Below are 13,787 nucleotides of genomic sequence, written 5' to 3'. Positions count from 1 at the left end.
TATGAAAAGTGCTAAACAAATAAACTTGCCTTGCCTATAAGCCTGTGGAACAAGTTTATTTTGATATTTACCTCAGAAGGCTGCCAATTGTGAAGTGAATTATATTTATATAGCACTTTTCTCTAGTGACTCAAAGAGCTTTACATAGTGAAACCCAATATCTAAGTTACATTTAAACCAGTGTGGGTGGCACTGGGAGCAGGTGGGTAAAGTGTCTTGCCCAAGGACACAACGGCAGTGGCTAGAATGGCGGAAGCGGGAATCGAACCTGCAACCCTCAAGTTGCTAGCACGGCCACTCTACCAACCGAGCTATGCCGCCCACACTGGAAAATAGGCATTCAATTTATGTTTCAATTTTAATTAATATGCCATTGATATTTTTTCATTATTATTATTATTTGAAACTGAATTTTGCATGTCACTATAAAGTTATATAAGCCTTGCTTGTTGAATATTCAATGCAAAACGTGTTTGGGTCCCTATTAAAAGGATAATTTGTTCAACCCTGGCCCGCGGCTTTGTTCAGTTTTAAATTTTGCCCCACTCTGTATTTGAGCTTGACACCCCTGAGCTAGACAAAGCCATGTGTTTGTGGCACAGTTGCCAACGTTGTGTTTGTGCAGGGACGCGTCTTTCGGGAATTGCACCTTCAACCTGACCGTGCTCGACTGCCTGCAGGGCATCAGGAAGGTGAGCTGTCATTCACGTCTCGTTCGCCGGCTGCTTTTCGTCGCCGCCTCCTGTCAACCTTTCCTGCGTTTTTTTTTTTTTTAGGCACTCCAACACGGGTTCTTTGACTTCGAGACGTTTGACGTGGATGAGTACGAACACTACGAGGTACGAGCTTCCTTTCCCAGCATGCATTGCTTGTTTGCGGTCTCTCTGGGATGCGACGCGATGTGATTAACTCGCCCTTCCTCCAGCGGGTGGAGAACGGAGACCTCAACTGGATTGTTCCCAGCAAACTTCTGGCTTTTAGCGGACCACATCCCAAAAGCAAAGTGGAGAACGGTGAACACACACACACACATTCACACACTCCCAACGTTATGTTAACTTGTGTGCCCGTGGCTCCGGCCCCCTCAGGTTACCCGCTCCACGCCCCCGAGGCCTACTTCCCCTACTTCAGGAAGCACAACGTGAGCGCCGTTGTGCGTCTCAACAAGAAGATCTACGACGCCAAGCGCTTCACAGACGCCGGCTTCGACCACTACGACCTCTTCTTCCTGGACGGGAGCACGCCCAGTGACATCATCACACGCCGCTTCCTGTCCCTCTGCGACAGCACGCCCGGCGCCATGGCAGTCCATTGCAAAGGTGAAGCCATCCCGTCAACGCGGCCGCTTACTTCAGCCAAGTTGCAAATATTAACATAACACTGCTGTCCCTTTGTGCTGGTATGTGTTATTATGTTTTTTTTTTAGTTATTCTGAAATATTTTGTCTGAATAATGACGTCATCATGCTCCCCTCAGGGTATCCACGCGCTCCTAAAAAGTCTAAAAAGGTCTAATAATTAGAATTTAAGGCTTTAAAACAGTGGTTCTTAACCTTGTTGGAGGTACCAAACGCCACCAGGTTCATATGCGCATTCACCGAACCCTCCTTTTTTTGTCAAATTCAAGACAAAGATATGTTTTTGGTAACACTTTAGTATAGGGAACATATTTTAAGTAACAAAGACTTAATTTAGAGTTTTTTGGACACTCGGGGAACATATTCTAAGAAACAAAGACTTAATTTATAGTTATTTGGTTCGGGTTAGGGTTAGAATTATAATAAGCCCATGCCGAATAAGGCCTCAATAAATACTTAATAATGATTGGTTAAGAGCCAATATATTATTAATTTGCATGTCAATAAGCAACTAATTAATGGTGACTATATTCCCCATACTAGAGTGTTACCATGTTTTTTTTACTGGTGCACAAAATGAACTGTCCATGAAGTCATGAACATCACCTTGTTCAAAGAACAAAACCAACACAGTGCATAAACTCACAACAAATGACACACCTGCAAATCAGTGTGACTTCTGCTGTTGCCGTATCCGTAATACGCCGATAGGGAGAAGTTTTTATTTACACGATGAGGTTGTGTTTTGACATCCGCCGAACCCGTGAGCCTGACTCACAGAACCCAATGGGTTCGATCGAACCCAGGTTAAGAACCACTGCTTTAAAACGTCTAAAATTCTCCAAGAATCTCATAAAAAGCTCATAAAATGACTTAAATACAATTTTGAAAGGTCTTAAAATGTTATTGACGTTACTTCTATTTAAAACATGCAATGTTGAAATGTGAGGATGCTATAACGCAGGGGTCAGGAACCTTTTTGCCAAATAGCCAAATATTTTAAAATGTATTTCCGTAAGAGCCATATAATATTTTTTAACACTAAATACCACTACAAACCCCGTTTCCATATGAGTTGGGAAATGGTGTTAGATGTAAATATAAATGGAATACAATGATTTGCAAATCCTTTTCAACCAATATTCATTCGAATGCACTACAAAGACAACATATTTGATGTTCAAACTCATAAACTTTATTTATTTTTTTTGCAAATAATAATTAACTTAGAATTTTATGGCTGCAACACGTGTCAAAGTAGTTGGGAAAGGGCATGTTCACCACTGTGTTACATCACCTTTTCTTTTAACAACACTCAATAAACGTTTGGGAACTGAGGAAACTAATTGTTGAAGCTTTGAAAGTGGAATTCTTTCTCATTCTTGTTTTATAAAGCATCAAAAATGTTGTAAAATACGACAGCGGAGACCCATGGCAGTCCATTGCAAAGGTGAAGCCATCCCGTCAACGCGTCCGCTTACTTCAGCTAAGTTGCAAATATTAACATAACACTGTTGTCCCTTTGTGCTGGTATGTGTCATTATGTTTTTTTTTATCCATCCATCCATTTCTACCGCTTATTCCCTTTCGGGGTCGCGGGGTTAGTTATTCTAAAATATTTTGTCTGAATAATGACGTCATCATGCTCCCCCCAGGGTATTCACGCGGTCCTAAAAAGTCTAAAAAGGTCTAATAATTAGAATTTAAGGCTTTACAACAGTGGTTCTTAACCTTGTTGGAGGTACCAAACGCCACCAGGTTCATATGCGCATTCACCGAACCCTCCTTTTTTTGTCAAATTCAAGACAAAGTTATATGTTTTTGGTAACACTTTAGTATAGGGAACATGTTTTAAGTAACAAAGACTTAATTTAGAGTTTTTTGGACACTCGGGAAACATATTCTAAGAAACAAAGACTTAATTTATAGTTATTTGGTTCGGGTTAGGGTTAGAATTAGAATAAGCCCATGCCGAATAAGGCCTTAATAAATACTTAATAATGATTGGTTAAGAGCCAATATATTATTAATTTGCATGTTAATAAGCAACTAATTAATGGTGACTATATTCCCCATACTAGAGTGTTACCATGATTTTTTTTACTGGTGCACAAAATGAACTGTCCATGAAGTCATGAACATCACCTTGTTCAAAGAACAAAACCAACACAGTGCATAAACTCACAACAAATGACACACCTGCAAATCAGTGTGACTTCTGCTGTTGCCGTATCCGTAATACGCCGATAGGCAGAAGTTATTATTTACACAATGAGTCGGTTGTGTTTTGACCTCCGCCGAACCCCTAAGCCCGACTCACAGAACCCAATGGGTTCGATCGAGCCCAGGTTAAGAACCACTGCCTTAAAACGTCTAGAATTCTCCAAAAATCTCATAAAAAGCTCATAAAATGACTTAAATACAATTTTGAAAGGTCTTAAAATGTTATTGACGTTATTTTTATTTAAAACATGCAATGTTGAAATGTGAGGATGCTATAACGCAGGGGTCAGGAACCTTTTTGCCAAATAGCCAAATATTTTAAAATGTATTTCCGTAAGAGCCATATAATATTTTTTAACACTGAATACCACTACAAACCCCGTTTCCATGAGTTGGGAAATTGTGTTAGATGTAAATATAAATGGAATACAATGATTTGCAAATCCTTTTCAACCAATATTCATTCGAATGCACTACAAAGACAACATATTTGATGTTCAAACTCATAAACTTTATTTATTTTTTTTGCAAATAATAATTAACTTAGAATTTGATGGCTGCAACACGTGCCAAAGTAGTTGGGAAAGGGCATGTTCACCACTGTGTTACATCACCTTTTCTTTGAACAACACTCAATAAACGTTTGGGAACTGAGGAAACTAATTGTTGAAGCTTTGAAAGTGGAATTCTTTCTCATTCTTGTTTTATAAAGCATCAAAAATGTTGTAAAATACGACAGCGGAGACCCATGGCAGTCCATTGCAAAGGTGAAGCCATCCCGTCAACGCGTCCGCTTACTTCAGCTAAGTTGCAAATATTAACATAACACTGTTGTCCCTTTTTGCTGGTATGTGTCATTATGTTTTTTTTTTAGTTATTCTAAAATATTTTGTCTGAATAATGACGTCATCATGCTCCCCTCAGGGTATCCACGCGGTCCTAAAAAGTGTAAAAAGGTCTAATAATTAGAATTTAAGGCTTTACAACAGTGGTTCTTAACCTTGTTGGAGGTACCAAACGCCACCAGGTTCATATCCGCATTCACCGAACCCTCCTTTTTTTGTCAAATTCAAGACAAAGTTATATGTTTTTGGTAACACTTTAGTATAGGGAACATATTTTAAGTAACAAAGACTTAATTTAGAGTTTTTTGGACACTCGGGGAACATATTCTAAGAAACAAAGACTTAATTTATAGTTATTTGGTTCGGGTTAGGGTTAGAATTAGAATAAGCCCATGCCGAATAAGGCCTTAATAAATACTTAATAATGATTGGTTAAGAGCCAATACATTATTAATTTGCATGTTAATAAGCAACTAATTAATGGTGACTATATTCCCCATACTAGAGTGTTACCATGTTTTTTTACTGGTGCACAAAATGAACTGTCCATGAAGTCATGAACATCACCTTGTTCAAAGAACAAAACCAACACAGTGCATAAACTCACAACAAATGACACACCTGCAAATCAGTGTGACTTCTGCTGTTGCCGTATCCGTAATACGCCGATAGGGAGAAGTTTTTATTTACACGATGAGGTTGTGTTTTGACATCCGCCGAACCCGTGAGCCTGACTCACAGAACCCAATGGGTTCGATCGAACCCAGGTTAAGAACCACTGCTTTAAAACGTCTAAAATTCTCCAAAAATCTCATAAAAAGCTCATAAAATCACTTAAATACAATTTTGAAAGGTCTTTATTGACGTTATTTTTATTTAAAACATGCAATGTTGAAATGTGAGGACGCTATAACGCAGGGGTCAGGAACCTTTTTGCCAAATAGCCAAATATTTTAAAATGTATTTCCGTAAGAGCCATATAATATTTTTTAACACTGAATACAACTACAAACCCCGTTTCCATATGAGTTGGGAAATTGTGTTAGATGTAAATATAAATGGAATACAATGATTTGCAAATCCTTTTCAACCAATATTCAGTCGAATGCACTACAAAGACAACATATTTGATGTTCAAACTCATAAACTTTATTTTTTTTGCAAATGATAATTAACTTAGAATTTCATGGCTGCAAGACGTGCCAAAGTAGTTGGGAAAGGGCATGTTCACCAGAGGTGGGTAGAGTAGCCAGAAATTGTACTCAAGTAAGAGTACTGTTACTTTAGAGATTTATTACTCAAGTAAAAGTAATGAGTAGTCACCCAAATATTTACTTGAGTAAAAGTAAAAAGTATGTTGTGAGAAAAACTACTCAAGTACTGAGTAACTGATGAGTAACCTGTTTGTTTAATGATTACGGCAACAAATAATGGACAAAAACATAAAGATAGCAATGAGCAAATTCATAGCCAGGAATATCTCTTAAGCAACTAAAACAATAATATATATTAAATAATAATACATTAAAATAAAAGAAATTAAGGCAAATTGAGCCACAATAACTTAACAGCACCATAGGCTCAGTAGCCATTCATCGATTGATTGATTGATTGATTGATTGATTGATTGATTGATTGATTGACTGAAACTTGTATTAGTAGATTGCACAGTACAGTACATATTCAGTACAATTGACCACTAAATGGTAACACCCCAATAAGTTTTTCAACGTTAATCAATTACTTAATAAATGACCAAGTTGAGGTGATCTACCTCATATATACATACACACACATATATACATTTACATACATATATATATATATATATATACATATATATATATATATATATATATATATATATATATATATATATATATATATATATATATATATATATATATATATATATATATATATATATATATATATACAGTATATAATTTATAGTTATTTATTTTGCCATTTTTGTTGACATGTTAAAGGTGTTTTAATGAATATACATGCATGTTTAACATATAGATTCCTATCTTTCATGAAGACAAGAATATAAGTTGGTGTATTACCTGATTCTGATGACTTGTATTGATTGGAATCAGACAGTATAGTGCTGATAATGTCCACATTTTCAAATGGAGAAAAAAAGTTCCTATTTTCCGTATAATACCACATGAAAGTCGTTGGTTTTTGGCATCTTATTTGTCCAGCTTCCATATTCGTTTTTATACACTTTACAAGAAATACATTGGCGGCAAACTCCGTAGCTTGCTAGCTTGTTTGCGCTGGCTTTCGTAGACTCTTATTTTGTTAGCGCAGGCGCTTTGGTGCGGCACTTTTATTGTGAAGACAGGAACTGTGCGATCAGTCTTGAGGCTTTTAACAGGAAGTACGGTTGAAATAAAGTGTTTTTTTTCCTTTACACTTTTTATTGATTGATTGAAACTTTTATTAGTAGATTGCACAGTACAGTACATATTTCGAACAATTGACCACTAGATGGTAACACCCCAATACGTTTTTCAACTTTTTTAGGTCGGATTTGTCGTGTGACGGTCACGTGACCACTTGGTTTTGTTTGATTGGTCCAACGTCACCAGTGACTGCATTTGATTGGTGAAACGCAGGCATGCGTAGTTCCTACTTTGAATGCGTGTCTGACAAAATCAAAACAAACAAAGCGTGCATTAACTGATCGATAAAAAAAAGTAGCGAGTAACGAGCTGATTGTAGTTTAATGGAGCGGAGTAAAAGTAGCGTTTCTTCTCTATAAATATACTCAAGTAAAAGTAAAAGTACGTTGCATAAAAACTACTCTTAGAAGTACAATTTATCCCAAAAGTTACTCAAGTAGATGTAAGGGAGTAAATGTAGCGCGTTACTACCCACCTCTGATGTTCACCACTGTGTTACATCACCTTTTCTTTTGACAACACTCAATAAATGTTTGAGAACTGAGGAAACTAATTGTTGAAGCTTTGAAAGTGGAATTCTTTCTCATTCCTGTTTTATATAGCATCAAAAATGTCGTAAAATACGACAGCGGAGACCCATGGCAGTCCATTGCAAAGGTGAAGCCATCCCGTCAACGCGTCCGCTTACTTCAGCCAAGTTGCAAATATTAACATTTGTGCTGGTATGTGTCATTATGTTTTTTTTTTAGGTATTCTAAAATATTTAGTTTGAATAATGACGTCATCATGCTCCCCTCAAGGTATCCACGCGGTCCTAAAAAGTGTAAAAAGGTCCAATAATTAGAATTTAATGAAGAACGATGGTTTCAACAGGCCAGGATCTTCAGCTCTCACTGGATCGTTTCGCAGCCGAGTGAAGCGACCGGGATGAGAATCAGCACCTCTAAGTCCGAGTCCATGGTTCTCGCCCGGAAATGGGTGGAGCGCCATCCCCGGGTTGGGGAGGAGACCCTGCCCCAAGTGGAGGAGTTCAAGTACCTCGAAATCTTGTTCACTAGTGAGGGAATAGTGGATTGTGAGGTCGAGAGGCGGATCGGTGCGGCGTCTTCAGTAGTGCGGACGCTGTATCAATCCGTTTTGGTGAAGAAGGAGCTGAGCCGGAAGGCAAAGCTCTCAATTTATCGTTACCATCCTCACATATGGTCATGAACTTTGGGTTATGACCAAAAGGACAAGATCACGGGTACAAGCGGTCTCTCCCTTAGAGATAGGGTGAGAAGCTCTGTCATCCAGGAGGAACTCAAAGTAAAGCTGGAGAGGAGCCAGATGAGGTGGTTCGGGCATCTGGTCAGGATGCCACATGAACGCCTCCCTCGGGAGGTGTTTCGGGCACGTCTGACCGGCACACGTTGGGAAGACTATGTCTCCCGGCTGGCCTGGGAACGCCTCGGGATCCCCCGGGAGGAGCTGGGACCAATTGGCCGGGGAGAGGGAAGTCTGTGCTTCCCTGCTTAGGCTGCTGCCCCCGCGACCCGACCTCGGATAAGCGGAAGAAGATGGATGGATGGATGGCACTCTGTTTTTCACAACTTTGTGCAGATACAGTAGTATTGTAGATGTTTTTTTTAATCCCTTTGCTCATTTCTGACCCTCGAAAAAAACTTTGCTAAGTTAACCATTTAGCTTTAGCAGAGATGATAACTGTCCCTTTCACAAACAATATATTGTTGACCTGCAATGTAAAAGTAGTCTATTTTAAAATAACTTAACGACAAACAACATTTTTTACGGCACAAAGGAATGTCAGTGTTATTTGAAAATTTGCAACAACGAGGGGGGGCCCACTTCACACACATCTGGCGTGTCTGATCTGACGCTCCGCCCCCTCGCTGTCTCTCCAGCTGGTCTGGGCAGGACGGGCTCTCTGATCGGCTGTTACCTCATGAAGCATTATCGCTTCACTGCGCTGGAAGCCATCGCCTGGATCCGGATATGCAGGCCCGGCTCTGTGATTGGACCGCAGCAGTTTTTCCTGCTCGAGTGAGGACATTTTGCCCCACTTTCAAAAAATGATGTCATTGAGTGCGGCGATAGTCGGTCAGACTGACCGGAATGGACTTTGTTGACAGGAAGCAGGCGTGGCTTTGGTTGCTAGGAGACAACCAGCGCTCCCAGAAGTCCAAGCTGGAGGAGAGGACGATGCCTCACCTTATCGCTACGATGGATGATCTCAAGTTGAATCCCACTAAGTCCGTCTACAACGGTGGCGTCCGACCTTCATCGAGTTCTGACAGCCTGCTGGAGGTACACACACACACACACACACACACACACACACACACACACACATTCTTATATTTGTTACCTTCTTGAGACCTCCTTAATAATCACAATCAGAATCAGACGTATTTTATTAATCCCCGAGGGGAAATTAGAATTTTCAGCACAATCCCATTCAAGATAAGACAAACATTACAGGGAGACAGAACAGGATCGCTGACGGGTCTGCCAACTTCCGGCGCCCCTTATAAAAAAAGGTGAGCTACAGGTAAAGAAGTGGGGGGGAATGGGAGAAAAAAACTAAAGATTAAAATATAAAAAATCGGTCTAAGCCTGGGCCCCTGGAGAGGGGGTCCAGACTGAGGCCAAGGGAAAAAAAACTCATAGCCATAGCACACATCCCTCTTACATGTGTGTAAGAGGGAAACATCAAAAAACACAAAGGACATGAAAGATATATAATATATACATACTAGAGTTGTATGATATACCGGTATTAGTATAGTACCGCGATACTAATGAATAATTTTCGGTACTGTACCACCTCTGAAAGATACCGGTCCCACCCCCCCCCATCAAAATTTGAAAAAAAACATTGGTGAATCCACACCTAACATCCACTATAATGATACCAGGTACAGTAGCGTATCTAGTCGATAATACTATGATTACGTCGATATTTTTTGGTGACCCCCCCATCAAAATGTGAACAAACCCCATTGGTGGATCCACACCTAACATCTACTGTAATGATACCAAGTACAGTAGTGTATCTAGTCGATAATACTATGATTACGTCGATTGTTGGATCCACACCTAACATCTACTGTAATGATACCAAGTACAGTAGCGTATTTAGTCGATACTACTATGATTACGTCGATATTTTTTGGTCACCCCCCCATCAAAATGTGAACAAACACCATTGGTGGATCCACACTTAACATTTACTGTAATGATACCAAGTACAGTAGCGTATCTAGTCGATAATACTATGATTTAGTCGATATTTTTGGGTGACCCCCCCCACCCCCCCATCAAAATGTGAACAAACCCCACTGTTGGATCCACACCTAAAATTTACTGTAATGATACCAAGTACAGTAGCGTATCTAGTCGATAATACTATGATTACGTCGATATTTTTTGGTCACCCCTCCATCAAAATGTGAACAAACCCCATTGTTGGATCCACACCTAACATCCACTGTAATGATACCAAGTACAGTAGCGTATTTAGTCGATACTACTATGATTACGTCGATATTTTTGGTCACCCCCCAATCAAAATGTGAATAAAAACCCATTGTTGGATCCACACCTAACATTTACTGTAATGATACCAAGTACAGTAGCGTATCTAGTCGATAATACTATGATTACGTCGATATTTTTTGGTCACCCCCCCATCAAAATGTGAACAAACCCCATTGTAGGATCCACACTTAACATTTACTGTAATGATACCAAGTACAGTAGCGTATCTAGTCGATAATACTATGATTACGTCGATATTTTTGGTCACCCCCCCCTTCAAAATGTGAACAAACCCCATTGTTGGATCCACTCCTAACATTTACTGTAATGATACCAAGTACAGTAGCGTATCTAGTCGATAATACTATGATTACGTCGATATTTTTTGGTCACCCCCCCATCAAAATGTGAACAAACCCCATTGTAGGATCCACACTTAACATTTACTGTAATGATACCAAGTACAGTAGCGTATCTAGTCGATACTACTATGATTACGTCGATATTTTTTGGTCACCCCCCAATCAAAATGTGAACAAACACCATTGGTGGATCCACATCTAACATCCACTGTAATGATACCAAGTACAGTAGCGTATCTAGTCGATAATACTATGATTACGTCGATATTTTTGGTCACCCCCCCATCAAAATGTGAACAAACCCCATTGTTGGATCCACACCTAACATCTACTGTAATGATACCAAGTACAGTAGCGTATTTAGTCGATACTACTATGATTACGTCGATATTTTTGGTCACCCCCCAATCAAAATGTGAACAAACACCATTGGTGGATCCACATCTAACATCCACTGTAATGATACCAAGTACAGTAGCGTATCTAGTCGATAATACTATGATTACCTTAATGTTTTTTAGCATCACATCTTTTGTTTTTTAAAAATGTGTATTTATAAACTCAGGAAATATTTCCCTGGACACATGAGGACTTTGAATATGACCAATGTATGATCCTGTAACTACTTGGTATCGGATTGATACTCAAATTTGTGATAATGTAAAGTATCAAACAAGAGAAGAATAAGCGATTATTACATTTTAACAGAAGTGTAGATAGAACATGTTAAAAGAGAAAGTAAGCAGATATTAACAGCAAATGAACAAGTATATTAATAATTAATTTTCTACCACTTGTCCTAATAATGTTGACAAAATAATAGGTGTAGAAATGACACAATATGTTACTGCATAAGTCAGCAGACTAAATTAGGAGTCTTTGTTTGCTTGCTTACTAATAAGACAGGTTGTCTTGTATGTTCACTATTTTGCAATAAGAAACATATGTTTAATGTACCTTAAGATTTTTGTGTTAAAATAATGCCAAAAAATTCTTTTTTTTTGTGATCTCCTTTTTTTTCCTTTATTTAGAGAAGTACCAAAAGGTATCAAAATAATTTTGGTACCGGTTTTGAAATATTAGTATCGGGACAACACTAATACATACTATGCAAATATAAAAAAGGCAAGCCTTTTATGTTAAAAAAAAAAAAAAAAAAATCAGCATTTTTAAATGTTCTATTATTTGTTTCATGTTATTACAGAATGTCTCCATATACATATATATATATATATTTAAAATTAATTTTGACCATTTCAATTTCTTTCACACACTTGTTATTTCATATGTTGACCAGAGGGGGAGCACTTTTATAACTAACACAGCCAAATTTGTTTGGAACGACCCTCATTTGGATAGATGTCACCAGCAGGGGTGAAAATGAGACATTCTCTATTAGATGCAATGTTATTGGGACCATGATTTATGTCATTACTTGTTCACACCTCCTCATATGGAAGATACTTTTCCTTCATGTCTCAAGAAGGCTAGAAATACAAGAACACACACAAACACACACACTGTCTTGTATTTGTTACCTTCTTGAGACCTCTGAAAAATGCCTACCTCTTTTGGACCATCCTTTCTATATATATAATTTTTTTTATTTACAACATTAATAATACATACATACTCTGCAAATATAAAAAAGACAAACCTTTTATGTAAAAAAAAATAAAATAAAAATCACAATTTTTTTACATTTCTATTATTTGCTTCATGTTATTACAGAAGGTCTCCATATACATATATATATATATATTTTTTTAATTTTGACCAAAGGGGGCACATTTTAATTTCTTACACACATTCGTTATTTCATATGTTGACCAGAGGGGGAGCACTTTTATAACTAACACACAGCAAAATGAATGCGTGAATGCGTGGGTTCCCTCCGGGTACTCCGGCTTCCTCCCACTTCCAAAGACAAGCACCTGGGGATAGGTTGATTGGCAACACTAAAATTGGCCCTAGTGTGTGAATGTGAGTGTGAATGTTGTCTGTCTATCTGTGTTGGCCCTGCGATGAGGTGGCGACTTGTCCAGGGTGTACCCTGCCTTCCGCCCGATTGTAGCTGAGATAGGCGCCAGCACCCCCCGCGACCCCGAAAGGGAATAAGCGGTAGAAAATGGATGGATGGATGGACACAGCAAAATTTGTTTGGAACCACCCTCATTTGGATAGATGTCACCAGCAGGGGTGCAAATGAGACATTCTTTATTAGATGCAATGTTATTGGGACCATGGTTTATGTCAGGGGTAGGGAACCTATGGCTCTAGAGCCAGATGTGGCGCTTTTGATGACTGCATCTGGCTCTCAGATAAATCTTAGCTGACATTGCTTAACACGATAAGTAATGAATAATTCCGCTGGTAATCACGATGTTAAAAATAACGTTCAAAATATAAAACATCCTCATGCATTTCCTACCGCACCTGTTCAAGAAATAACAATAATATTAAAAATAATTAGAGACTTATTATACTGTAAAAATGTTGGTCTTACTTGAAAAAAATGCACGCATTTAGTTGTATTCAGTGTTAAAAAATATGATATGGCTCGCACGGAAATACATTTTAAAATGTTTGGCTTTCATGGCTCTCTCAGCCAAAAATGTTTCCGACCACTGATTTATGTCATCACTTGTTCACACCTCCTCATATGGAAGCTACTTTTCCTTGTTGATGTCTCAAGAAGGGTAGAAATACAAGAACGCACACACACTCTCTCACACACACACACACTGTCATTAAATGTTGTGTTGTCATTGTCCAGAGCAACATGAGTGAGCGGTCCACTCCGACTCAGGGAGACAAACTGAGAGCCTTAAAAAGTCGGCGTTCTGCGCGCCCATCCACCGCTGGAGCGTCGAGGTACCAGAAGTCGACGGCGTCAAGCCGAGGGCGGGGCTAACGACGGGTGTGTGTGTGTGTGTTTCAGAGTGGAGCAGACGAAGAACCACAGCAGGTCCACGTCGCAGCCTCTCAGGTGAGCACACACGCCACGCGGGCGTCCTAAACACGTGTGCTGACGGTCGGCGTCTCTCCC

At 39.0% G+C, this 13,787-nt stretch overlaps 1 protein-coding gene across 2 annotated transcripts in view; it reads left to right on the top strand.

Annotated features, from left to right (window-relative positions):
- The window catches only part of cdc14ab (cell division cycle 14Ab), a 28,791-nt gene that overhangs the window by 11,517 nt on the left and 3,487 nt on the right, over window positions 1-13,787 (top strand). For both annotated transcript variants that reach the window (XM_061887903.1, XM_061887904.1), the window contains exons 6-13: window positions 626-692; window positions 777-839; window positions 926-1,013; window positions 1,089-1,319; window positions 8,741-8,879; window positions 8,969-9,143; window positions 13,515-13,612; window positions 13,680-13,727. In XM_061887903.1, coding sequence (XP_061743887.1) covers window positions 626-692; window positions 777-839; window positions 926-1,013; window positions 1,089-1,319; window positions 8,741-8,879; window positions 8,969-9,143; window positions 13,515-13,612; window positions 13,680-13,727 — 909 coding nt within the window. The remainder of the gene's footprint in view (window positions 1-625; window positions 693-776; window positions 840-925; window positions 1,014-1,088; window positions 1,320-8,740; window positions 8,880-8,968; window positions 9,144-13,514; window positions 13,613-13,679; window positions 13,728-13,787) is intronic.

Source organism: Nerophis ophidion, linkage group LG26 (genome assembly GCF_033978795.1).
Source record: "Nerophis ophidion isolate RoL-2023_Sa linkage group LG26, RoL_Noph_v1.0, whole genome shotgun sequence".
NCBI lineage: Eukaryota > Metazoa > Chordata > Actinopteri > Syngnathiformes > Syngnathidae > Nerophis > Nerophis ophidion.
Note: the sequence above shows the minus strand (reverse complement) of the source record. Positions and strands in the feature narration are given on the sequence as shown.